Raw genomic sequence first — 24067 nt, forward strand, 5'->3', positions numbered from 1 at the left:
GAAAGATGAAGGATTTGTGGAGGCCACTTCAGAGAAAATATATGATCTCTATTACAATCAGTGTTTATATACAGATCAAAACTCTGAAGAAAAAGCTAAGCCGTGCAGCCATATTTATTGACTGCAGAAAGATGAATTGAAGCTTGAAATCATTGAAGATCAAACTCCACTTCCAACTCAAGAAGACTTCTGATTTAGACGAAAAATACTTACGATTACGGGTTTGATCCAATATCCTCCCTTCTTGCATACAATCTGCCCCTCAACTCATCCACAAATTGATCAAACGTTCTCTGTGACGATCCATCTGTTTCGAATGCGTTCCTCATTATCTTGCTCACTTTCTTGATCTGTTCCCTCAAAACAATTGATGATTTTCCCCTCATCAAGATATTAATCTTACTAGCGACTGCCTCGCTCGTAACTCGCCCTCCATCGCAAAGATCAATCCCAACCTTCCAATCGTCGACCACCAGCTTCCTATTCGTCGGCTGGTCAACGTAATGAGGATAGCAAATCATGGGTACGCCACTCCATATACTCTCCAAGACCGAGTTCCAACCACAGTGTGTCAAAAATCCCCCAACAGCAGGGCTGGAAAGGACGGCATTCTGATTACACCAAGGGACGATGAGCCCTCCATCTTTAACATCATCCTGAAATCCAGCAGGGAGAGCATCAGTAGTTCTCAGGATCCATATAAAGTTAACCTGACTATGGAGAAGCCCGTGAGCTATCTCCACAATCTCCTGCTTGTTAATCTGAACAATGCTGCCGAATGAGATGTACAAAACTGAGGCAGGAGGCTTAGAGCTGAGCCAATGGGTGCAATCTGATTCAGGCCATAGACTTTTTTCGACAACTGTCTTTGTAAAGTCCGAGAAAAAGTTCATCGGGCCGATGGCATAAGTTGGCTGCTTAAGATTGAGAGCTGACAGGCACTCTGCTTCTAGTTCTTGTACTGTGTTACATAAGATAAAATCTGCGTTCTTGACCTGCTCGAATGCCTTAACCACAATCTTCATCAGCACAGGTACAACATCAGGATCTTGGATATACGGCATCAGGTCCTTGGTACGAATAGATTGAACTCCAGGTATGTAACTTATGTGCTCCTCGTCATTGCCTGACCATCGTAATCAAATCACTCTTTAACATTATGTGAAATTTTAATTCGGATTGAGTTTGTCGGAACTTGAATAAATTACACAATGGAAATTAGTATTTTGGGTTCTATAATTTTTGGTCAGTGCAGTTCTCATTCTCGTCAGAGATTCTCATTAATGATCCCATAACTTACGAAAAATCTGAGTTATAGTTCTTTCATCAACTCGGTTAATATTTTGATGGAAAATGTTTAGTCTTGATAGTATGAGATTATCATTAATAGCCTCATAATGAAAATAAAATCTCATTTTTAGCTCTCGTTAGATTCCGTTAGTATTCTGAATAAATGCCACGTGCTTAGCACGTGCCTTTTCCGTGAAAATACCAATGGAATCTGATGAAAGGACTAAAATTGAGAATTATTATAATTTATAGGACTATTTAGGAGAATTTCGTAACTAATAAAACCCTGATATACAGGACAAAAAATACAATTTTTCCAATTACACAACAAGTGTAATGCATTTTGATTTAATTGTTGTACATTTTATGAAAAGTGACCGGTCACATGACAAACTTATTCATTATGTTTGGATTAATGTTTTGGGTGTTTATGTTTTTGTGTTTTGGAGATAGAGAGAGAAAAATAGAGATGAGTAAGTATGTATTTTGAGATAGATGGTATGTTTGGATTTGTGTTTTGATATAATATAAAATATTATAAAATAAGTGGTGTAGGTTTGATGTTGGGATTTGGGAGACAGGAGTTACTGTTCATTGTCAAATTATGTCTTTTAATATATACATTTAGTAATATATATGTGTATGTATATATTATTTTGTTTGTTAGTGAAATATAATATATATATTTATGTTAAGTAAATTTTTTTATTGAGGCATTTCTTTTTATATTTTAAATAATAATTCTAATTTTAATACATAATTAAAGACATTGTAGTATTGTCTCCAAAATGATTTTGTTAGACTTTATCTTTGGAATGAAAAAACATAATATATAAAATTTAAATAAAAAATTTAGAATTAAGTATGTATTATTGGTATATTGTCCTCAATTTTCAAATTTCTCAAATATTTCATTGAAATAGGAAAAATTATGAGTACAAAAGATTTAAATGGTTTAAATTGAAAAAAATTGTAATCAAGCGTTAAATGCACTATATAACATGTTGAATACATTCATTAGACTTTTATATATAAACTGATAAATTTTAATAGATAATTGAAGTAATAAAAATACGAATTAGATATATAATACTGATATATTATCAGTAGTATATGCAACTGCTATAATTTTTCCGTTAGGTAGAAAAATTTTAAATATTTTGACCAAGTAGCATTGATAGTAAATATCTTTATATCAATAGTTTCATAAATTAATAATTATTTTTTAGTAGTAATTATTAATTATATTTTCACATATATTATATATTAAATAATATATAATACATATAATACAAATAATTTAAAAAAAACAATTAAAAAAAAGGAGAGAGAAGAAAGGAGAGAGAAGAAAGAAGAAAGAAGAAAGAAAACAAAGAGAAAAAGCTGACAGAAAAGAAAGGAGAGAGAGAGAGAGAAGAAATCCAAAAATAAGAAAGAGAGAGGAAAGAGAAAAAAAAAAAAAAAACCAAAATTTACTTCACACCTAGTGAAGGTGTGGAGACACAAAACCAAACAAAGTTTTGTGTTTTGGCCTATCTCTAAAATGGGCCAAAACACAAAATCAAACATAGGGATTATACTTATTATGTGAATTGATTGCAGTCGGCAAGACTAGATTTCAATAAAAAAATTTCCCTACGAAAACAAAAGTCAGTCATGATCACGGGCAAAATTTACACTTTTAGTTCCATAGAACAGGGGTTTCAACATCTTTAGTTCTTTAATTTACGGAATTCTTAACATAGTCTTCAAATAGGAAAAACTCAAAAAATCTAGTTATCTACTTTACAGAATTTTCAAAATAGTTCCAAAATTGAGAAAACTCGATACATTTAATCTTCTAATTTATGAGACTAAGTGTGCCGAATCTTCTCAATTGGGGTATCCTTTTGAAAATTTCATAAAGTATAGGACAAAGTATGTCTAATTTTTTCAATTTTTAAGACTATTTTTAAAATCTCGTAAAGCAATAAATTGAAAATGTCGAACTCCTTATCCTATGGGATACTAAATATAATTTTACCCGTAATTAAGTGTTGCTAAAACATAATAAATACCACTCCATTAATCCATTCCAAATTAAAATTTTTATTTTATTTTAGGATGTTCTGGAATAAATTATATTTTTTCAAATATTTTTTTTAAACCATCTTTTTTAGAAACCAAAAGTAATGATACCACTACTTTTTCTCAATAATTAGTTTTATATAAGGACAATAGCATATGACTTAACCTCACTGTGCAATAAAATCTTATATTACCGAAACAAACATGACACAAATTTTAGTTAACACAGACAATGGAGTTCTTTCGGAAACTACCATAAACACAAATATTACAAACACATGCATAAATACAACTGGAGGAATTCTTTTTTATATATGTACATATATTAGGATAAATTATATCGACACTTTTTAAAGTTAAATTTAATTATATAAATATTATCTATTATTTATAAAATTACAAGTATAATTGCATTCTAGTTTTTGAAAGAAAAAAAAAAGCGAGTACACACTCCTATTTAGGATGAAATTTTACACAAATATCTCTAATTGTGGTATACCGCCTTAGGGGATGTATGTATAATTTTACAAGACAAAAAAATTTGTGTAATTAAATTTAATCTCAATTGGTGTCGATATAAGTTTACCATAAATATTAGGAATAATTACATTAACACCCCCTGACTTAAGGTCTATTTACATAGATTAATCCTGCATTTTGAAAAGTTACACATACACCCACAAAAAATGTCATCAATATTTACACAAACTATCTCTATTGTTTGAAGGATTACACATGTGCCCCTAAAAACGTCAATAATATTAACCAGATTATCCTAATTTTTTTACTATTAGGGGTGAATTTATAATTATACAAAAAATTAGAGTAAATTATGTAAATAGATCATAGATAAAAAAAAATATAAATATAATTATCGCTAAATATGGTAAGAGCCGTTAACGTACCCCTACATGGTAAATGGCCATTTTCTCTTAGAAGATTCAAGTGAGAGTTTATCGAAAACACGGTGGCTGCTCCTGTCCACAATGAAACATTCACAAGGTTGTGTTTCTTGGCAATGGCAGCCGGCCATGTGTATAGAGTGTCGGCAACCAGGAAAAAGGCCGCGGCCGACGCATCGGACCTTGTTATGCTCCCGACTAGTTCATCGACACGATCAGGAAAATCACGAACCATGCCTTCCCAGTGCTCGTTGAAGTTCAGATTTCTGTCAAATTCAAGTGGAAAACCATCGGAAATAGTCGTGTAACGCATGTCAAGGCCTGACCGCCGGGCCTGGACGAAGAAATCAACATCTTCAACACCGTCATGGGCTTTAGATATGGTGTGATGGACAAATTCAAGTTGGACATAGGTGATTGTGAAGCCCCTTGAAGCAAGATTTGTAGCCAGATTGAGGGTTGGAGTTATATGGCCTTGGAAAGGGTATGAAAACACAATGGCATGGGGTCTTGGATGGGTCTCACCCATTTTGGGAAGATGCTGGTTTTCAGTATTGAACATACACATATGTACTGCCTTCTAGATAGGTACACTCGTGGAAAATTTACTATTATCTAAATTTTAAGGGATTTGATCTAAAAATCGTGGTAATTTATGAGTATATCCACCGTGAAATATTTTTGCGACACCTGCAAAAATCACGGTCAATAAATATAGTGTGGTTGATAATCTTTGACATTTTTAGTGCCGATTAGATTTTTTGTTACAAATTCTATTCTATGTTTTATTTTATTCAACATACACATGCCACATATATAAGGATGACGTCATGTATTTTATCTTAAAAATAATAATATACACATAGCTAGCTTGTGTATTTTTAATGAAATAAAAAATAAAATAGATTTTGCAACAAAAAAATTCAAACGAATTTCGATGTTGTGGTTAGTTTATGCGTTAAGGTTGACATAACGTTATAAGTTGAGACATGCATATGGAAAAGCTCTATTTCGATGGAATCTTCATAATGACGAGAGATGTAAATAGTAAGAGCAACAGTGCGTGTTGTGGATATAAAGGAGGATCCACTTTCTGTGGATGAGAGATACTGTGTTGAGGTCAGGAGATGGGATAGGCCTACAGCCTGATTGCATATGTACCAGATATGCAAATCGTTTGATCAAATGTAATTCCATATAAAAAAAAAAAATAGAAATAAAAATAATTGAAGTAAATTTCGGATACTTTTATTTGGTTGCTTAAATTAGTTATTAAATCACCTTTTTTCTTAAATGAATCGATTACAATTATTCACGTCGAGTATCAATATCTAACAAAAATTATTAAAACAGTCATATTTTAATAAAGGGTAACCAATACCTACTGTTAAAGTAGACAATGCATACTATGTAGTAGAAACAACACCTACTATGTAGTAAAAACAACGTCCCACACATATTGCTGGGTTCCAACTCTTGACTTCTAAGGTCTAGACGACGTTACTCTCTTCGGCCCCTTATCCTTTCTCTGGGCGAAGCGCCGTCCAAATGCGACATACTCCAGAAGAAAATTGTTGATGACTAATTGTTTGATCCAATATCCTCCCTTCTTGCATACAGTCTGCCCCTCAAATCATCCACAAATTGATCAAACGTTCTCTGTGACGATCCATCTGTTTCGAATGCGTTCCTCATTATCCTGCTTACTTTCTTGATCTGTTCCCTCAAAACAATAGATGATTTTCCCCTCATCAAGATATTAATCTTACTAGCAACTCCCTCGCTCGTAACTCGCCCTCCATCGCAAAGATCAATCCCAACCTTCCAATCGTCGACCACCAGCTTCCTATTCGTCGGCTGGTCAACGTAAAGAGGATAGCAAATCATGGGTACTCCACTCCACATACTCTCCAGGACCGAGTTCCAACCACAGTGTGTCAAAAATCCCCCAACGGCAGGACTGGAAAGGACGGCATTCTGATTGCACCAAGGGACGATGAGCCCTCCATCTTTCACATCATCCTGAAATCCAGCAGGGAGAGCATCAGTACTTCTCAGGATCCATATAAAGTTAACCTGACTAAGGAGAAGCCCATGAGCTATCTCCACAATCTCCTGCTTGTTAATCTGAACAATGCTGCCGAATGAGATGTACAAAACTGAGGCAGGAGGCTTAGAGCTGAGCCAATGGGTGCAATCTGATTCGGGCCATAGACTTTTTTCGACAACGGTATTTGTAAAGTCCGAGAAAAAGTTCATCGGGCCGATGGCATAAGTTGGCTGCTTAAGATTGAGAGCTGACAGGCACTCTGCTTCTAGTTCCTGTACTGTGTTGCATAAGATAAAATCTGCGTTCTTGACCTGCTCGAATGCCTTAGCCACGATCTTCATCAGCACAGGTACAACATCAGGAGCTTGGATATACGACATCAGGTCCTTTGAACTAATAGATTTTACTCCGGGTATGTAATTTATGCAGTTGTCACCATTGCCTAATCAGTTCAATCAAAGCAAAATGAAAATCATAAACCAAGTTAGCACAATATCATTGCCAGCAGAGGAGTCTCTTTGAGAAAATCTTCTATTTAGTGCCCCGAAGAAAATTACGGCTGCTTACGTTTTAATGGCTATGGGCTAAAAGTCGTGGTAAATGACTGTTATTAACTGTCGTTAAATAAAATCGATCAAAAAATTTAACGTATCCATCATGACAAAAATGTTTTCATCACACTCCAAAAACAATGTAGCAAATAAATATTTTGCAATTGTAGTCAATGACTATTTACTACGTCTATTTTAATTTTAAGTTGAATTATGAACACATCTAGTATCTCCATGATTTTTTAGTTTAGATATTTTTAGGTATGTATATATAACTTATTTAAAACCTATATATGAAATACTCTTCCTTACTTAAGTTAACTCAAACATTACAAAGAAAGATATTAAATTATGGTTTTCGGGAAGTATATATAAGAGGAAAGTTTCAGAAAACAAATGTTTATAGGTGAAAGATGAGGATAATCATATTTTCGTCCTTATATGTAGAGCCTTGTCCTTGTATAAAGATCCATACAGATGGAAAAAAATCCATCACTGCTTGAGATGGACTTGGAGACGGATATTATATTTGCTAAATTATTAAATAAAATTATAATATTGACGGAATAACTGAGGAATGTATTTTTCGGTTGAAATAACATTACGATAAATTTAGATATAGATATTCAAAAATATGGCAAAAAATAATAATGAAAAGATAACTTAGAGATGGAAATACTGCAAAGCCACAGACGAAAATAAGAAATAAGAAAATATTAATTGGTCTACAGGGATTAGTTATTAGAGTTATTAGTGTTTTAGAAATGGACTTAAACGAAAAGTACTTAGCCTTTACAAATAGAATCGCAGAGTGGTTATCCACGAAAACAGAGATGCATTATTACTAAAATGTTGTCATTTTCAATTGAATTAGAATGGATATTTCCGTCTCTAAAGTTTAGCCGTAGGGCCTTTTAGCTACAAGTCTGGTGACGGATTTTTCTAACACTATATGTTTTTTTATTGACAATAACTTTGACTTTAGAGACGGAAAAACCCGTCCCATGAGCCTTGTTTTCTTGTAGTTGGATGAAAAAGAAGTTAATAACTAATTAACTAGACAAAATTCAGTAATTCTTTTGTGAAAAAAATTAATTATATTATATCTCCAGTATGGTTATAACCAAATCTTGACACCTTTGTAAAATAAAAAAACAAATGTACATAATTTTAATTTGTTCTATCTTTCAAAGAAAATATATATGAAAAATAGATATGTACATAGTTATTCATCTTTATGTTGAAATCTAAATTGATTAGTTAATAACATAATTCTAATAGAAAATTAACACACTTTTCATATGCAAGATTTTCAGTCTTTAAGATTAACTTGAATTACTTAACTCACTAATTACTTTTATCATTATCATAAATTATATTTTTCCAATTAAGAATTATTTGAAGTTTGATTTAGGATGTAAAATGTTAAAAAGCTTTTTGTGCTACAAACATAAATTTATATAATATAATATAATGAGAATCTTACTTAAATATGTGATCTTACCACGACAAGAAATATAGCATTTAATCATAGCTAATTGTCAATATTGTGAACAACAAATAATCGTAGTAAATAGTTAATGACCACAGTCACACAATGTTGATTTTTGCGAGGATGGGTAAAACATTTACCATTACTTTTAGGCTAAAATGCATTTTACCCCCTGTATTTTGTTGAAATAGCTAAAAATCCTTCTGTATTTTTGAAATAAGCTAAAACCCCCCGTATTTTGTAAAATTCACAAAAACACCCCTTTCATTAGTAATTAACGGAAGGTGTGTTACATGCGCACCTTGTGCATTTGGAGGTTTTTTTAGCTGTTTTTTTATCTTATTTTTAATTTTTTTTTGACAAATATACCCTAGTATTTATATATTTTCACATATATATATATTTTTCTTGTTTTGAGTGTTTTTTTGTATTTTTATCTATCTACAAAATAAAATATTTTTAAAATATATTTACTTGAAAATATGAAGAAAAAAAAATTTACAGGGGGTTTTATGCATTTTAACCTTACATTTATATTTTAACCATAACTCCTAGCTATAATAATTTTTTTTATAATTCAAAAACTAGTTTATTACATCGATTTTATTTAACTGAAGTCAATAAACATTATTTATTATAGCTTTTAGCCATAGCTATTAATTTTACAATTAATAGTAACTTTTTTTCTATCGCACGGAGTAAATATTACGCTTGTTAACTTAGGGGGTGAATGGTACACATCCTAAAATTGAAGAAGGATGCAGTTAACATACCACTACACGGAAGATGGCCATTTTCTCTGAGAAGATCCAAGTGATAGTCTATCGCGAACACGGTAGCCGGCTCCGTCCACAACGAAACGTGCACGAGGTTGTGTTTCTTGGCAATCGCAGCCGGCCATGAATATAGAGTATCAGCAACCAGAATAGAAGCCGTGGCTGATGAATCCGATGTCGTTATGCTCCCGATTAGTTCATCCACAAGTGCAGGAAAATCACGAATCATGCCTTCCCAGTACTCGCTCATGTTGAGTTTTCTGTCAAATTCAAGTGAAAAACCATCGGACATAGTCGTGTAACGTATGTCAAGGCCCGACTTCCTAGCCTCAACGAAGACATCGACGTCTCCAGCACGGTCATGGCCCTTAGACAAGGTGTGATGGATAAATTCGAGTTGGACGTAAGTGATTGTGAAGCCCCTTGAAGCAAGATTCACAGCCAGATTGACCATCGGAGTTATGTGGCCTTGGAAAGGGTATGCAAGCAAGATAGCATGCGGCTTTGAATGATTTATCTCACCCATTTTTTGGGGTTTGGTATTGAGAAGTTGATGAACTCTACAACTTTGGTTTGATTCAGAAATATTAAGTGTTCACGGGGCCAAATTATACTTTTAATCGTATAGGATAGGGATGTTAATACTTTAATCTTCTATTTTACGGAATTTCTAAAATAATCTCAAAATCGGAAAAACTCAACAAATTTAATCCCGTAAAGCAGAATACTAAATGTGTCGTACTTTTTAAATTTTGGAACCATTTTAAAAACTTTATAAAGTAAATAACTAAATATATTGAGTTTTTCCAACCTTGAAATTATTCTGAAAATCCCATATCTTACAATACTAAAAGTGTAATTTCACATGGGGGTGTATTTTAATTGAGGCAGTTCACCTAATTCTATTGACCTTTGTGAGAAAGCAAGAGATCCAGCGGCAGTATATGGTTGATCATTTCTTATTTTGATGCCTCAGGTTTTGGACTTAGGAAGAAAAGTGCAAATCGGGGATTCCAGGCTGCTGGTGGGTGGTTAAGGCAATACTGGTATAGAATATTAATTATTTGATCTGTAAATGTTTGTTAGATCTGACACTCTAATTTATTTATTTTTTTTGTCCCTAATTTTAAATTACTTGTTAATCTATATTTATATCTATATATTTTTATCTGTCAATATATAAATAATATATTTAAGTACCAATCTCCATTACAAGAAATATAATATTGGATAATGACTAATTGTCATGGTTAATAATAAATAGTTATTGAATACAACCACGCAACGATCGTTGATCGTGATTTTTGCAAGGTTGGCTAAAATATTGTCATGGATAAAAGCTGTGGAAAATATTTTTACCATGCCTTTTAACTGCGACAAATAATTTTTTCATAATAAAAAAGCTAATTTTTTTGCATCGGATTATTTAATCATAGTGAATAATAATTTTTTACTATAATTTTTAGCCATAACCATTGATATTGTAGCTAATAGTAATTTTTTTCTAATGCTCTAAAGTCTAAAGTTTTGTTTTTCCTTTTTTTTTTTTTTTGCCTAAAAATAACTTTACTTATTATTTTCCCTAGGAGTGATTAGGTAAAATCATGGGCTTATTAATTCATATTAATTGATTTTTCACATTACAATATTTACTTTATTAATTATTGTAGAGTTACAAAATACCTCAAAAATTGCTCCTTCTTGAGATTAGAGTATGCACAAATATTTACTATATTTTCTAAATTATAAGTACACTTTATGAAGTTATAATGTTATTATAACTATACTCCCTATTTGACGGAAAAATATTATATAAATACCCGTGAAGTACATTTGCATTAACAAGCCAGCAAAATGTCTATCTATAATTTTATAAAATACAAAAAGTATTTGTGTTTTAGGTGCAATTTTAGGCTTGTTCAATTCGGTGAATCGAATCGAAACCGAAAATTCGATTTCCTGAATTCTGGAATCGAAACCAAACTGGGAAGCTTCGGTTCCATTTCGGTTATAACCGGTGATTTTTTATTTTTTGAATATAAAAATATATTTATTTAAAAAAATTATATAAATAATTTTAGTATTTTTCCAATTTTATCCAAAAATATTTATATAAAAATATTAAAATCTAAAAAATAAAATATACAATGTACAAAAATTAAGTTTGTTTTTAGATAATATAAACTAACATACCATATTTTAATATCATCTAAAACTAAAATATGAGATATTGATTAATAACTCTAATATACAGTGAATAAATGCATTTTGTCATAATGAATTGTAATTCATATGCATTATATAAAATATTTATTTACAAAAAAATTATCAATATGTATTAAATTATTGATTAAACTTGTTATTAGATAATATAAACTAAAATACCTGAATACCATATTTTAAATATTTTCTCGATACATGTAAATTTTATTAATTAAAAGTATAGTACAATACAACAATCCTCATAATTAGGATGACTTTTCGACAGGTCAAGGGATCCGCCATAAATGATAAAGCGCACAAGTGGTAACAGAGTAAGAAAGATCAACACTCAGTATTCTCTGTCTCACGTCCTCGATGATAATGGCTCCCACAGTGGACGCCTCCCGGTTACGCCCATCAAATCGTCGAAAGTTACGATCACGCCAAATGTGATAGACCAGCTCAGCCAGCAAAGTACGATATGAAGCTGAGATACAGTATTTCCCCTTCCATCTATGCGCCCATATGATATCAGTCGGCCAAGGTCGGTTAGACTAGTCAAAACGGAGGATTTGTCGGATCACCCTCAAGCATTGCTTCAAGTATTTGCACTGAAAGAGCAAGTGGGTATATGTATTTCGGGAGTCCCGTCGTCACATAAAACACAAGAAGTACCCCAATTTGGAGAACCAAGGCTTGTCCACGGTGGACAGTTTGCCAAGGATAACCAGCTAGAGAACAAAGACATGTTTGGGTATTTCGAAGGAACCCAAGAGTAGTGAATACCAACCTATCTTGGGCCCCGGAGTCCTAAGAGAGTGAATGATTAATGCAACTGTCGGTGCACTCTGCGATCCCCATGAAAGATAGTTAGTGCCGCCATATATAGGAGGTAAATTATGAAGAATCTCCAAGTACTCAATATGAGTGAGAAAAGGCCAGTGCCAGTGTCCATCCTCCATCACCATATTAACCTTGTCCGTCATCAGTGTGTTGGTAAGCTGTGGATCCCACGAAAAGCGATGAATAAGTGGCCCAAACACATGCCAAGGATCCTGCCATAAATAGAATGATGCCCCATCACCAACACAGTAGTCGATAAGATGTCGTAATAGAGGACATAATCGGAGAAGTTTAAACCAGCCCTAAGAGCGCCCCCCCCCGCTCCGATACCGTCCAAATGGACATCTCTCAAAGGCGGCTGAGGTATATCCAGTTGACCATACGGACACACTATCACCATGAATTACAGTCCACAGTTTAAGACACATGAGTGCGCGATTAAGTGTAGCAATGTCTTGAACCCCTTGGCCACCTTTATCAACTGGTCGACAAACAAGCTCCCATGCCATCTTTGTATATTTTAAATATTTGAAGATTGATGAAGTAAAGATTGAAGAGCGAGTTAAAAGAGAGAGAAGAAAAAAATAATATTAAAATAAAAAAATATAATATATAATATATTAATAAAATTAAAATATATAGAAAATTTTGATTTTTCAACTCGATTCGATCACCACAATAAAAAAACAAACGATCGGTAAAAGCCAATTGTTTTTTTTTATAAAATCAAAAATTGATCCTAAATTTCGATTCTGCCAATTTTGGGTCGGTGAACCGAATTCTGCAATCCCCATGCAACTTCGGAAGCAACCACCTTCAAGAGAAAAAGCAAACTCAAATGAAAAAATAAAAGTAAATGTAAACAAATTAACTTATTGTTTCTTTCTCCATTTACCATTTCTCCCGTTCATTGACAACCTTTAACCATCACAGATCCTCCGTCAGCCTCCTCCGCCGCCCACCGCCGCCGCCAGCTAACTTGTGGTTGTTTGTGCATATTAAGTACGATAAGAAGATTATCTTACGGTGAAAGTTGGCGGGTCGAACGTTCGTTGTCTGGAGGTTTATGGCCGAACCTCTCCCGGGAAAGAGACCGGCGGCTCTACTCGGCAAATTCTCTCTCTGTCCCATTAGGTATCAACAGCTGGGCTGAGAGAGATTTAACATTCTGTAAATGGAGAATCCCGAATAATCTTCTTATCTGTCATTAGTTTTTAAAATTTTGTGTTTGGGCAACACATAATTAACAAAAATGGGGAATGTTTTGGTGAAGAAGCCAAAAATCACGCAAGTGGACAAGGCCATTCTTTCCCTCAAAACCCAAAGGCGTAAGCTTGCACAATACCAGCAGCAGGTACCCCCCCCCCCCGGGCTATACTCTTAATTATTTTTCTTAATTTAATTTTTTTTTCGTAAAGTCCTGATTTTGGACGGATTTTCATCGTAAAGGTTGAATCTTTATGTTTTGGAAATGCATGATTTCGATTATATGATCGATCAATTCAAAGAAAAATGGGACATAACGATGCTGGAAAGCTTTATAATGTGGCAGGTGATTAACCAAGACTTAATTTGGGTTATTCTGTTTATTCCAAGGAATTTGCATTCTGTTCTTTGCATGGTTCTGAGAGTTGAATGCTTTCGTCTAGAATGCATTTCTTATCTCTCTTTGATTGAAAGTTAGTTTATGTAATGATCACTCGATGATTGTTTCGTGTGACTTGCAACATTGCTGCTTTATATTTGGAATTCAATAGTTCTCTTGTTATTTTTCTGTGATTGGTGCACTTTCATTAATCACCTCGCTGCTATTCTAAGATTTTATCTTAGTCATGAATAAGGTTGAGATTACTCCAGCGTGATTAACATCAGTATGACTTTACTTTATAGTTGGTATTATCTTCTCCTTGATCATAGATACCAATGAAGCTGAAATCGGAAAGCCAAGGGAAGACAGTACATCAAAGGAAAGAATTCTGATTTTGATTAGAAGAGGACATCGATTCTATTATCTTTTTGTCTCAAAACTTCACACAAGACACTTTCCTAATGCAATTCTAAGGTGGTTTATTAGGAACATGCACCGAATTACACCTTATGGTCATAACTTTGGACTGGAAAATTGTACAAATGACCTTGTGCACATGATTGATGAAATGAAATTAGTCAGGCATAAAGGCTTACGAGTTCCTAGTTAGAAAAGGATTCGTATTCATGGAATGGTTCACATAGTTGATCTCTCTGGAATATCCCAGAATTAGCTTTGGAGATATCACCAGTTATCTGTTAGTCTCATCATAGCAACACAAATACAGGATAATTGACCATAGAACTAGATAGTCCATGCTGTTCAGAATTGTCAATCTTCTAGTTTTAGGAAAATAATTATGATGAAATCTTGTCAACAGGTATCTGGTAACTTGCAACAACTTGAACATCCCATGTTGGTTTGGTGTTTCTTGATAAATGATGTACTTCTTTGGCATCTTTGTCATGCATAATGCATTTCCATGGTTAATTCTAAATTTTCCTAGTGATATTCTGAATGGGCAACTTATCCCTTCTCATAAAAAAGACTAAAAAACTTCCTGGAAGTTTCACAGGAGATGCAACTGAAACCATTAGGTGAGTGGTCACCTAAATGATTGTTGCAAGTATTGTTGTATTTTTCACCTGTATAAAGGCAATATGCTCTCAATAATAAACCATTAGTACTTGCATGATAGACATATTTGATATATATTTTGTTATACATGCATATAATGTGCATATGCATGTATATATTTGTATGTGATGGGGTTTGGAGAAGCATGGGACATACTAAGGATTATTCCTTTAGAGGGCATGACTTTTTCTAGTAATCTGTACAAGGTTCACATTTAGCATTAGTAGCTTTTGTGTCAATGTTTTCATTGGAATAGTGTTATAAGGATAGGGCTTCAAGTGCTTCTGTCACCTAAACTATCAACATTTTAATTCAATTCTTACTTTGGATGTTGTCTGGTTACGCATTATGTAACTACATAATTCATGAATGACATGTTTTCAGATTCTACCCTGCTGCTGCACCACTAATGCCTCCCCCACCTGTCAAGTGCCTGATTGTGGAATATAGCATGAAAACATATTAGGATGTACCTGATGCCCTCTATGACTTGTAAATGGAAAGAAGGACTTGTATTAATTTTTTCCTTTTCATTTTCTGTTATTACCATTTTAACAAAGTAAACTGATTAAGTTGTCTAACTCTTGTAATTGTCGTTTTATGCTCATTGTAGATGTCATTGTGTTTTTCGTTTCTACTTTTATCCTGATGTGTTGGCTCCCAAAGATAAACAGATGCAACATTTTCTGGACAGAAGTCATGAACTACTTCTATGATGCATTTAATCATCTACAAAGAGTTAATTCGTAGAATTGCAGTTAAACAAATCTTTTGTGTGCTCCTTGGTCTCTATGAAGCTTTTCATTGGGTAGATATCTGATGCATGGTAACTACACTAATATATTAATTGAGCTTCCATGCATCTGATAAATTGGGAACCTTCCACTTTCAGCATCAGGATTATGACTAATCAAAATTGAACAAAAGCACTGTTTCTACATATCAGAAGTAAATATAACCATAATGATCAGTGGTACTCCTGCATTAATACTTCCATACTGTCCTGCTTTCAGCTAGAGGCTGTTGTTGAAGCTGAGAAGCAAGCTGCAAAAGATTTGCTTCGTGAAAAGAAAAAGGACAGGGCCTTGTTAGCTCTGAAGAAGAAGAAAGTCCAAGAAGACCTACTGAAGCAAGTTGATGCCTGGCTTATCAATGTTGAGCAACAAGTAGGTTTAATTTGATTGAGTTCTTTTCATCCCTCGATATCCTCTTTCCATGTGTTTTGCTTTGTACATTTTGTGTGTTGATCAAACATCGCGGCACATGAGAATGAATATGCTTCAGTTGGCTGATGTTGAACTGGCGAGCAAACAAAAAGCAGTATTTGAGAGTTTGAAGGCTGGAAACAATGCGGTTAAAGCAATACAAAGTGAGATCAACCTGGATGATGTTCAAAAACTGATGAACGACACCGCTGAGGCAAAAGCTTATCAAGATGTGAGTTTTCCTTCTTTCTCCAGTATCTTTGTTAAGTATGCATTTATCTTAGTAATTGAGCTTCTCAGTGTACTTCCATTCATAATAGTCATCCGCTCTTATTCGTTGTTAATATATGCAAAACCTTTCTGCTTGTACCATGTTTTTGAGAACGTACGTTGAGTTCAAGCTTCTTGCGTTCTGAGTTATTATATTCATTTAAATTGCACAGTCGATGTTTTGCTAAATTCAGTAACCATTTCCAGACTCTATTTCTCTGCCGCCTTCTTTTGAACTGATCCCGCATCCCCAAACAAAATGACGAACCAAGATGTAGTAATACCGTACTAGAATTTATTAATTACCTTTTGCAATTAATAGATTATTTATTGTGAGAAAAGGCATCATCCTGGCATTTAGATTCTTTTACACCTCTAGTTCTTGCAATAAGTCTCTTCAGTATCCTTCCCCTCCACTGACAGTCATTCTCTTTTGTAGGAAATTAATGCAATTCTGGGAGAGAAGCTATCAGCTGAAGATGAAGAGGAAATATTAGCAGAATTTGAGAAACTAGAGATACAGGTCCGCTTTTCTTCACAAAATTGCGATTTCAACCATGCAACTTTACTTTTTCATCTGGAATTATATTTTCCTTCTTTTAAGATAGATCAAATTGCACAACTCTATGTTGTATTCCTGTCGCTTGTCAAAATATCATCTCTGTTTGTCTCTTTGTATTTTCGAGGAGTTAACGCCATGTTGCGTATATTATGGATCTTTGTGTAGTTGTGGAGTGTCAGCTTAGTTAAATAAAATATGAACTAATGCGCTTCTTGTTTTGTACAGATGTCATCTCAAGATCTTTCAGATGAACGAGAAGAGAAGCTGGATCTTCCAGACGTGCCATCAAAAGCTCCAGCTCTCCATGACGCAGTCGAAGATACTCCGGGTGAAATTTCTGAACGGAAAAAAGGTCTCTCTCTCTATCTCTCTCCCTCCCTCTCCAAGCACCTGTTTATGTGTTTCTTCTTAGAATTTGATTCTTGATCCGTCTATTTAAATGCAGTTATGGAGGAACCATTAGCTGCTTGATGGTGAAAATATATTGCTTGCTCTCAGCCGTCTTTATATACAAGAGAGATGCGTTTTTGCCAGCATTCACTCAACATAACTTAGTTTTCAATTTTTTCATTTGGTTTTTCCAGTACATAACATTTGTCCATCTAATTGGCTGATACGATCTTACAGATTAATACAAAACTTATGTACCAAAATGATTCTTTCTCTAACTTCTATTCTTAATTATTTTGTTTATCTTATCATATATTCATCTTTATTTCATCCCGAAATTCCAATAACTAATTTTAGAGTTAATTAAGACTTGTCATTCTTGAAATATATTTAATATTGCAAGCACTCCCCTACTATTCTAAACATACCAAAAAGATCTAACTGACCGGCGCTAATGTGCCACTAATATGGTCTTTAATAATTGTTAAAAAAATATTTTCCATTACAAGTTTAACTGTAAGTTTATTTTAAATTTATTAGTTTTGGTTTGTTGCTCATTTTAGTAAAATTTTACAACAAATCAAAAGTAATATATTTCAAATAAACTTACAATTAAATCAGAAGGGACAAAAAATCTGCTTATTGTTTTCGGGTGCAGTTAGCAAGACGTTTGTGATCTTGGATGTACTTCGGTGGTAAGTGTAATTAACCTTTGATTTTATGATTTCATTCATTCCTCCTGTAAATAGATCTCTGTCTTCTCGAATTGTAATATGAATATAATAATTTTGACCCTCCTTCACGTCATCACAACACATGACGGATGGATTTATTACTAGAGAGACAGAAACACACGCTATCTTGCTATCATAATAAGCATACAGCAAACCATGCATGGAGAGGAGAGACCAGATTTGTTCAAGTTATGCAAACAGATAAAAGCAGTCTGACAAAGGAAGGTAAGGAGAAATAAATCAATCATTTTATATTGAATTTCTAATTGTATAGCACATATCGACAGAATGAAAACCATCGTTGTTCTGCCAAAAGCGGCCTAGAGAGGCCCCTTTTCCTCTTTGGCCAGTATGCCAACTCGACAAGACAAACGAAGACCATTTTTGTTCAGTCTAATCTAGTAGCAAGATCAAGACTTCATTTCTTGAAGAATATATGGACAGATAAATTAGAGGCTTTGGGCCGCAATCAATCCAGGTAAAAGAGGGTAACGATCTTTCGCATGTTCTTGGCTTCTTGGCATGTTTCCATGAGCAGTCTACTGTCATGGAAGGCGAAACAAATAACTTGCTGCACTTGTGATATGATGTCCATGTTGCACAACCTGCATTTATCGTTCAAGTTGGAATTTTATTAATGGAAATTTATTTAAAATGACCTGAAACGACACATGCAAGTAAGGGAACAAGAAAAGCTGCCCTGGAAGACGTGTTTGCATACCTGCTGGCTTCTATCAGCGGAAGATGATCGTTGTGGGGCTTCTCTATTACATTTTTCACCTGCCAAGAAAAACTTATTTTAGGATTCTTACAGTATTCTATTACCACCACCTACATGAATAAAGAAATGGGTCTGTAAATTGTTCTGTCCTCCCTCTCCAGTCACTCATGGTCTGGGGCCTTCTCTTTCGGGTGCATCTGCATTATCCAATCAATGCACAAACTCACAGTCGCGATACAGGTTTTGAAATGTTTTGGATCAGTCTGAGCACCTTGGACAGTTTGTCATATAATACACAATAATAGCGAGTAAGTTAATGCAACCAAGCAAAATTATGTCAAGCTCAAGGGGTAACACTTAAGCAAGGATAATCCAAAACTTCATCATATAACTTCTTAATATCAAATTGTACTATTGTATTGTCTCCTTAACTTGTCACAAGAAGGAAACAAAAACCACTCATGCAAACATAGACAAGAAAAGTTGGAACATAATCTCTTAATACATCCCAGAACCTTAATCCTACACTATATTGGCGGTTCCAACCATTTGAATACCACAATCCTCATATTTTCTCTGATTATTTTGCTGTTAATTCTTATATTGTTTTTTTCCTCTACCACATGCCTTATAACCTGATCCTTTCCTCCAAAACAATTAAATTGCTACTCACAAGCAATTAGCTCTCCTCACATTTACCATCTGCCAGCACCTCCAGTTTTCACTATCCACCATCCTCCATCCTCCATCTAATAGTTTAAATGCAGCATCCAGGGTTGGTAGAAGGCTATTTAAGTAAGGGTGAATCATCTTACAACATTGCTATTTATTCCAAGAGTCCCACATAACACAACAAAATGCTAAATCTTACTTTAGATAGTAATTCTTGACTCTCTGGAGGTTGCTTTTTCAAACTTTGTGGCAATATTACAGTTAGCAGCTCTGGTCTTTCAGCACGAAGAGCTCCTCTGATAACAGCAGCATTAGTGCCTGATGCTCCTGATGTAAATATATGGTTTTTCTGCAATGACAAAACGGGGAATCCATAGGTAGGAACTCATAAGGATATTCTGAGAAACAAGAGGAGACGATGATATCACATGATATTCAACTCAATGCACAATAAGGGTCAGATCAATCAAAGCAAGTGAGAGTAGTACCGTTATAACCAATGCATAGCTCAGAATCTCTATAAGTTCTTGGTGCATGAACCCCATATTTCGTGTCCCAAAAAAACCAATCGCTCTAGGCCCTTGTTGCTGAATTGCTAATAATTCCTGACAAAGACATTTAAAGTGATTGATTGTTATACACATGTAATCAGCCAACAACAAACCAAAGCCTGATCCTGTTGTATTTGCTGCAAGGTTTCAAACTTTAACATGGCTAATTGCAAACTCAAAAATATTCTCATGTTATTAGCCTTCTTCTCTTCCTTCGAGGGCTGAAAGCACAGCCAGATACTACTAAATGTGAAATAAAAAAAATAAGTTCGTAGACAAAGGTCTAGCAACTACTGAAACAAAAATAGGAGAGAATTGATCAACCCAGTATGAAGGTCCAAGTAACATATATACAGTATTCCTTCTATACAAATATGCTCCATAAAATTAGATCTCTAACTCTGAACACATTGAGTACAATTAATACCCAGCTAAAAGTTAAACTGAGATGGTACAAATAAGTCAGTCATCTGAAGAATACACTACAAAAGAAACAGAGCAAATTTCTAAAATAGAATACAGATAAAGCAGGCAAGATCGACAAACCTGTAGGTAGTCCACATCGGCAACAGGTTTATACTCGGAGACCAAAACTGCTCCAGACCCCTCAACAAGTGACTGTGCCTGAGTTGGAATCTGAGTTGCGACTTCTTCATCAGAACCAAACATCTGGATCTCATTCTTGTCTCCATCTTTTACATTATCGATACTTTGATGTGTTTTATCATATCCACAAAGCCACTATACCAGCACATACAAAACAGAGGCCCCTGGTAGTAAATCATTAGTGAAAACCAACTGATGCGTGGAAATATATGATTACGACTTGTCAATTTCCAAGATCGAGGTCATAGGAATAGTTTCTGTATCTGAATAGGAAAAGATTTTTTTAATTGTTACGGAATTCATATTCATACAAAAGAACCAACAAACTTTGCAAGCTTAATTCCTTTCTTATAGGATTCGTTTTATTGATTAGTTTTGAGATTTGCATGAATAACCACATCAATATTACTATAGAAGAGAAAGACAAATTGTTGATATAGATACAATCAGGATATAGCAGCAAGTGCCTCGTGAATAGAGTGGCTACAGATCAAAACAAACTGCAGTACTCAAATATATTTGAAATTATGTAGCGTGCTACATGATTAAGCAAATTCTCATGGTCAATCATAGAAATTTATGAAGCCCTAGCTCATCATTAAATATAGTTTTCTTTTAGTTTCCTCAGGTCAACAAACATAAGCAAGTACCCTATTTCCAACCCGCATCTGATGTCATGACTAGTTGAATTCTCGAATTTTGGTTCTACAAAAATGAATTAATTTCCAAATTGCTACTCCATGAGTAACCGACAGGAAATTTCCAAATTACTTACAAACCCATGCAATTTCCTAAGGGAAAAGAAAAGCTCAGATTTCAAGTTACTTTATTCCTATTGCATGCATTCTGTTCAACTATAGAAATCAATTCAAAAGGCATTGTCTAGCAGCTGGTTGGCTGCCTTAAGGGAACATTACCCCATTGTACTTCTTTTTATTTTTCCGTTTGATGGAGAAAAGGGACCTTTTGATGGTCCTCCAATTCTTGTCTGATTGACCATTGAGATACCCAAATTTAATGCTCATATCATATTAACGGAAATCGAATAACCACATAAGATATAATCACTAAATACATGCCTCAAAATCGGTATGGCAGGTAAAAGAATCACTTATCCTTTTCTAAATTTGGTTACACTAAAATGCAAACACCCATAGACATTCATTTATAGAATAAGAAACAGAATATCAGTGACGGATGTCAACCAATAAATCATGCATTAAATTTGCACAAAGGATCATGATGCATCTCACTCGGGTGTTATTTTATCCAAAAGCTAACATATCTTTATTTCTTATTTTGTGTAGATATCAATCTAAGAGATCGACAAAATACAACTTGTAAGATATGCTATAAGGTAATGGATATTATTGATGTTATTACAACAAGAATCCACTGTTTAAAATTTGTCACTAGGTAGAAAGCTACTGCATTAATCTTTAACAATACCAACATGTATCCACAAAAGGTTTATTAAGGATTTCATAAACTCACTCTCTCTTCTATCAATAACTACTACAATCAATTGCACACAACTTCGCCTTTGACCTAGAGCCCTTCTGATATCTTGTCTCTTATGTAATACAGTTGAACCTCTAAAACATGGAAAGTACTCGTCTACCAGCAAAAAGCTGCAGAATTTTCATCCTTTTCCTATTTTACCTCTCCAAACACTGCAAATCCACAGTATACTAAATCCCCATTCGACACCAAAGACCAAGCCAAAGAAAACTATCGTTATGCAGCACAAGAAAATAACACTTAAACAATGAAACTATGCACTGGACGAGATAATACAGTCTATAATTCTATCCGGATACTGAATTTTACTTTCCAAATTCACATGAGCATCTCCAAGCACAAGACTTTTCATGGCAGAGCCCAAGATAGGATCTTGCAGTAACAAAGAATCACATCTCCATTCCAAACAAAACACGGAAATTGAGGCAAATAAAAAGAAACCCATATCCCAACGCAATAATCCAAGATCAGAAAACTGAAAAAAATTAATAATCCAGACATGCAAAGCTGATATCTTCTACTCGTCAAACACCAAGCAACACAACACCCAATTCCCACAACTCCACAGCACATCATTAACAATCACGACAACGCATTAACGAATATGAAAAACAAGAACAAAAAACTAAACCAATTGCCAGAAAAAAAAAAAAAAAAATCATATCGTACCTTGTTTTTCCGGAAAGAAGGGCATGAAGAAGACACAAATCTTCTGTCACTCCGCGAAGACAAAGAAAGGGAATGGAAATGGGTAAAACTACCACCACAAGCAGTAGTTGCGACGGCAGCAGAGAGTTTGAAGGTATCCAGATGAGGGAGGGGCAACAGAAGTAGCCTGAAAGAGTGTGTTGTCATTGCTCCCCTTTTCTCTCTCTCTCTCTCTCTTGAAAATATAATTAATGTCAATGACTCTTTAATTCTTCTGATTTGATTTCAATTTTATAATGATGGTCAAGCAGAGGAGTAGTAGTAGTTCTTAATTGGTTGGCTTACAGTTGTGGAGAGAATCCACTTTCTTCATCCTTTCTTGCAACCCTTTTAGAGGGTTAACACAGAAGAGAGAGAGAGAGAGAGAGGATATGATAAATAGGACTTTGGTGGAATTTGAGGAAAAGGGCATATCCTTTTTCTCCTCTTCCTTTTTGTTGCCTTTATTCTCTTTGCTTAGAGGAGAAAAAAAAATTCAAATTGAATTATCATTTATGGATTGATAATAATTATATTATAAATTTAATTATCAAATTATTGATGAAATAGATCAAATTATTTATAATTTCATAATTACGAAATCTTATTTTTATAAATTAAATTAGATCTCATTAACAACTTTTTTAAGGACATGTTTACTTTTATTGATGGGATAATAGGAATTGAGTGGGATAAAATTATGTAGTAAGATACAATTTTCTATTTTTTTTTCTTCAGTTTAATGTATTGAAAAAGGGACAAGAAAGAGTGCAATTATGTATGTAGATAATGCCCAAATATCCATTTTTGAAGTCCAAAGAAAATGTGTGATCCAATGGACTCAATTGAGGAACAATAATTTTAAAGAGCTAAAAACCACCACCAGCCCAATAAAAATCTACTGAGTCCAATTTCAACCTATTGATCTGATAGGTGAGCAACACTCCATAAGCTTGCAAGTCGGAAATGCTGGAATACGGCTAATAGACTTTTTTTGTACATGTCACATATCTCTATTCTCCATTTCTCTCATCCAATTTCTATAAATAAGAGTGTCAAGAGGGTATCCCACACTCTCACTTTTCACACAAATTTTCCATTTACTTTCACCTCACTTTTCTTTACTCAAACCAATAGAATTTGTTATTTTAGTTGATCCATCATTCAAAATTAAAACTTTAATCAAATTAGATTTGTTACAAAGTCCTTAAGTCGTAAAACATATTCTTGGGATTTATAAATTTAAAATAAACAGATCAACTTTCGAAATCTTCAAAAGTAATTATATAATGACAATAATGCCAATTATA

The 24067-nt window shown here is 34.0% G+C and overlaps 4 protein-coding genes across 6 annotated transcripts; 1 reads left to right on the forward strand and 3 right to left on the reverse strand.

Moving 5' to 3' along the window:
- LOC105159013 (UDP-glycosyltransferase 86A1-like) lies at nucleotides 1–4898 on the reverse strand. The gene is made up of 2 exons (XM_011075944.3): nucleotides 4263–4898; nucleotides 1–1126 (listed from the first exon to the last, which is right to left on the reverse strand). Exons 1-2 carry the CDS (start codon nucleotides 4825–4827, stop codon nucleotides 216–218), a joined length of 1476 nt encoding a protein of 491 aa, XP_011074246.2. The 5' UTR covers nucleotides 4828–4898; the 3' UTR covers nucleotides 1–215.
- Nucleotides 4899–5485: 587 nt separating this feature from the next.
- On the reverse strand, nucleotides 5486–9749 carry LOC105158821 (UDP-glycosyltransferase 86A1). Its single transcript, XM_011075702.3, has 2 exons — nucleotides 9126–9749; nucleotides 5486–6751 (listed from the first exon to the last, which is right to left on the reverse strand). The coding sequence occupies exons 1-2, from the start codon at nucleotides 9652–9654 to the stop codon at nucleotides 5841–5843; spliced, it is 1440 nt and encodes a 479-aa protein (XP_011074004.1). The 5' UTR covers nucleotides 9655–9749; the 3' UTR covers nucleotides 5486–5840.
- Nucleotides 9750–12957: 3208 nt separating this feature from the next.
- Nucleotides 12958–17531, forward strand: LOC105158822 (vacuolar protein sorting-associated protein 20 homolog 1). The gene is made up of 6 exons (XM_011075703.3): nucleotides 12958–13527; nucleotides 15852–16004; nucleotides 16123–16275; nucleotides 16753–16836; nucleotides 17101–17227; nucleotides 17321–17531. The coding sequence occupies exons 1-6, from the start codon at nucleotides 13426–13428 to the stop codon at nucleotides 17344–17346; spliced, it is 645 nt and encodes a 214-aa protein (XP_011074005.1). The 5' UTR covers nucleotides 12958–13425; the 3' UTR covers nucleotides 17347–17531.
- Nucleotides 17532–18225: 694 nt separating this feature from the next.
- On the reverse strand, nucleotides 18226–23190 carry LOC105158823 (uncharacterized). 3 transcript variants are annotated; one of them, XM_011075705.3, is made up of 6 exons: nucleotides 22740–23188; nucleotides 20490–20684; nucleotides 19881–19997; nucleotides 19592–19741; nucleotides 18721–18779; nucleotides 18226–18604 (listed from the first exon to the last, which is right to left on the reverse strand). In XM_011075705.3, exons 1-6 carry the CDS (start codon nucleotides 22923–22925, stop codon nucleotides 18469–18471), a joined length of 843 nt encoding a protein of 280 aa, XP_011074007.2. In that variant the 5' UTR covers nucleotides 22926–23188; the 3' UTR covers nucleotides 18226–18468. The 3 variants fall into 3 exon arrangements, 1 of the variants encoding a protein (XP_011074007.2); XR_016064992.1 differs by having other exon boundaries at nucleotides 18515–18604; nucleotides 18721–18991; nucleotides 22740–23190; XR_016064993.1 differs by having other exon boundaries at nucleotides 18515–18604; nucleotides 18721–18917; nucleotides 22740–23189.
- Between the last annotated feature and the right edge of the window lie 877 nt (nucleotides 23191–24067).

Source organism: Sesamum indicum, linkage group LG3, assembly GCF_026168435.1.
Source record: "Sesamum indicum cultivar Baizhima isolate 11 linkage group LG3, ASM2616843v1, whole genome shotgun sequence".
Classification (NCBI taxonomy): Eukaryota; Viridiplantae; Streptophyta; class Magnoliopsida; order Lamiales; family Pedaliaceae; genus Sesamum; species Sesamum indicum.